The sequence below is a fragment of the Globicephala melas genome, chromosome 7, assembly GCF_963455315.2.
Source record: "Globicephala melas chromosome 7, mGloMel1.2, whole genome shotgun sequence".
Classification (NCBI taxonomy): Eukaryota; Metazoa; Chordata; class Mammalia; order Artiodactyla; family Delphinidae; genus Globicephala; species Globicephala melas.
The window spans coordinates 67,640,726-67,643,362 of NC_083320.1; the positions used below are offsets into that span (position 1 = coordinate 67,640,726).

Genomic DNA, 2,637 nt, shown 5'->3' on the forward strand with positions numbered 1-2,637 from the left:
TATTACTTTGTTAACACTTGTTAAGTGGAGCACAGGGTGCCATCTGGTGAGTCACAATTTAACAAGAGACCAGGAGAGAAACTGAGTTACAAAAGTTTATTACTCCCGGTTCTTGGAGGAACCACCTTGAGGGGCCACATGGGGAAGTGAAGGTAGGATGCAGCCAGAGAGAGAGACACACACAATTTGGGGTACATACTTTTATTAGGGTCCATGGGTGGAATGCTTTGTGGTTCCTGGGCTAAGACCAGATTGGTCAATTCAAACAAAAAGAGTGAGTTTTGATAAGCCCCATGGTGGTCTTATCTAAAGGGCACACAAAGGGAAGGCCCTGGGAGGAAGGGGAGACTGTTGATCACAAAGGCTGTTGGTAAAGTCATATCAGTGACTTACATTTGCTTGTGACTCTGCAGTCAGCTATCTAGGGCACATGCTTGCATGAGGGACTAGTGTCAATTTCAGGTCCCTGCAGGCTTCTTGGCCAAACAAAATGGCTGGCAAGGCAGCAACACCAAGGAGTAGCTTAGCTAAATTCTCAGCAGAAATATTAACTGGCACAATGAAGGTGCAAATGATCAACAAATGCATTTTGAAAGTAAACTATTCTGCTAATTAAAGAAATGCATATTAAAAATACCTATACAGTGCCATATTCCCCTACCAAATGAACAAAGGTTGTTTTTTTTTTTTTCTTATGGTATTATTCATTGTTTCCAATGAGGAGGAAGAAATAAACACTCATATGCCAATCTAGTATAGATGTAAACTGGTACAAGGTTTCTGGAAGATATTTTAAGGTATTAAAAATTACAGCTTTTTGTCCCTTTCCAGCGTTCAAGATGTCAAACCGAGGATGTGGTGGGTCCTCTGGTGCCAAATTCCAGATTTCCTTGGGTCTTCCAGTTGGAGCCATGATCAACTGTGCTGACAACACAGGAGCCAAAAATCTGTATATCATCTCTGTGAAGGGGATCAAGGGACGACTGAATAGACTTCCTGCTGCTGGTGTGGGTGACACGGTGATGGCCACAGTCAAGAACGGCAAACCAGAGCTCAGAAAGAAGGTATATCCAGCAGTGGTAATTCGACAACGAAAGTCATACTGGAGAAAAGATGGTGTGTTTCTTTATTTTGAAGATAACGCAGGGGTCACAGTAAACAATGAAGGTGAGATGAAAGGTTCTGCCATCACAGGACCAGTTGCAAAGGAATGTGCAGACTTGTGGCCCAGGATTGCATCCAATGCTGGCAGCATTGCATGACTCTTTGGTGTATTTGTAAAAGAAAAAAATGCTAATAAAAATTATTTGCTCCATGTCACTCTTCTTGACACCACCTAACCCTTACCCCCTCTGTAAAATAAAACTACCCAGTGCAGAAAAAAAAAAAAATACCTTTTTAACTCTCTAACGTGAACAGAAATACTTTCAAAGAAGAGTGTTGGGCTTCCCTGGTGGGGCAGTGGTTGAGAGTCCGCCTGCCAATGCAGGGGACACGGGTTTGTGCCCCGGTCCAGGAAGATCCCACATGCCGCGGAGCGGCTGGGCCCGTGAGCCACGGCCGCTGAGCCTGCGCGTCCGGAGCCTGTGCTCCACAACGGGAGAGGCCACAACAGTGAGACGCCCGCGTACCGCAAAAAAAAAAAAAAAAAAAGAAGAGTGTTATTTATAACTGCAAAAACGAAATAATGGAACAACCAAAACTTCCATCAATAATGGATTGGCTAAATAATGTTATGTTCATAGGAGTAAATATATGTGGTAATTAAAAATCACATATATATTTAAAGACATGGAAAACTGTTCATTGAATATTAGGTGAAAAATTATGTATATAACTTCCCAAATAATTTTTTAAAGTATATAAATACATTATATTTAAGACAAGGCTAAACAAGAAAATATTGAGTGTTTTTCTCTAGATATTAAAGTTTTAGATTTTAATATTTTTAGTTTTTTTCTTTGTGACTTTCCCTATTTTCATTGTTAGGTTATACAATGAGTGTTAATTGTTTTTGTAATCACATCAAAACCAGTAGACTTTGTTTTCAAAACCATCTTAATAATAGAGCAAAAAGAATATAGAACAATTAGATTACCCCCAATCGAGTGTTAAATTTTTTAAACTAATTTTTCTGGCTTTTTCCCCTCTATCTGAAGTGATTCTACCTTAATGTTTAAATTGTTCAGATGCCTCTGGACCCATAATATCTTGAGAAGATCCACCTGGTGTAACCAACACAGATGCAATTTCATGCTTCCTATCAATGAAATTATTTTTTGATATATCTTAGGCAGGATTTGAGGTAAACGTCCCCAGCAAGAATGATAGCTTCAAGAATTTGAGACATTTTCCTATTTCCTATTTAGATATTATCACTGGACCCTGGAACAGTGTCATAACCATAATTGTTGTGGATGATAATATAGGCTCAGCTCAGCTCAGCTCCAAGAAGAAATTCTTTAAAATAGACAATAAATGAGAAGGAAAAGTCAGAAAGAGGATAGGGTCCCAGTTGAGTTAATAGTGTCTAAACTTGTACTTAAGCTTTAGTCTGGCTTCTGATGCTATATCAGACATAATTCCTCCTTGTGTTGTGCCTACATGGCTTCCCATGATTGCCCTGATTTTCCATAA

General features: G+C 39.4%; 1 protein-coding gene across 1 annotated transcript; it reads left to right on the forward strand.

Moving 5' to 3' along the window:
* The first annotated feature begins 839 nt into the window (after positions 1–839).
* LOC115848918 (large ribosomal subunit protein uL14-like) lies at positions 840–1,323 on the forward strand. Its single transcript, XM_030849770.3, has one exon. The coding sequence runs from the start codon at positions 840–842 to the stop codon at positions 1,260–1,262; it is 423 nt and encodes a 140-aa protein (XP_030705630.1). The 3' UTR covers positions 1,263–1,323.
* Positions 1,324–2,637: the final 1,314 nt, after the last annotated feature.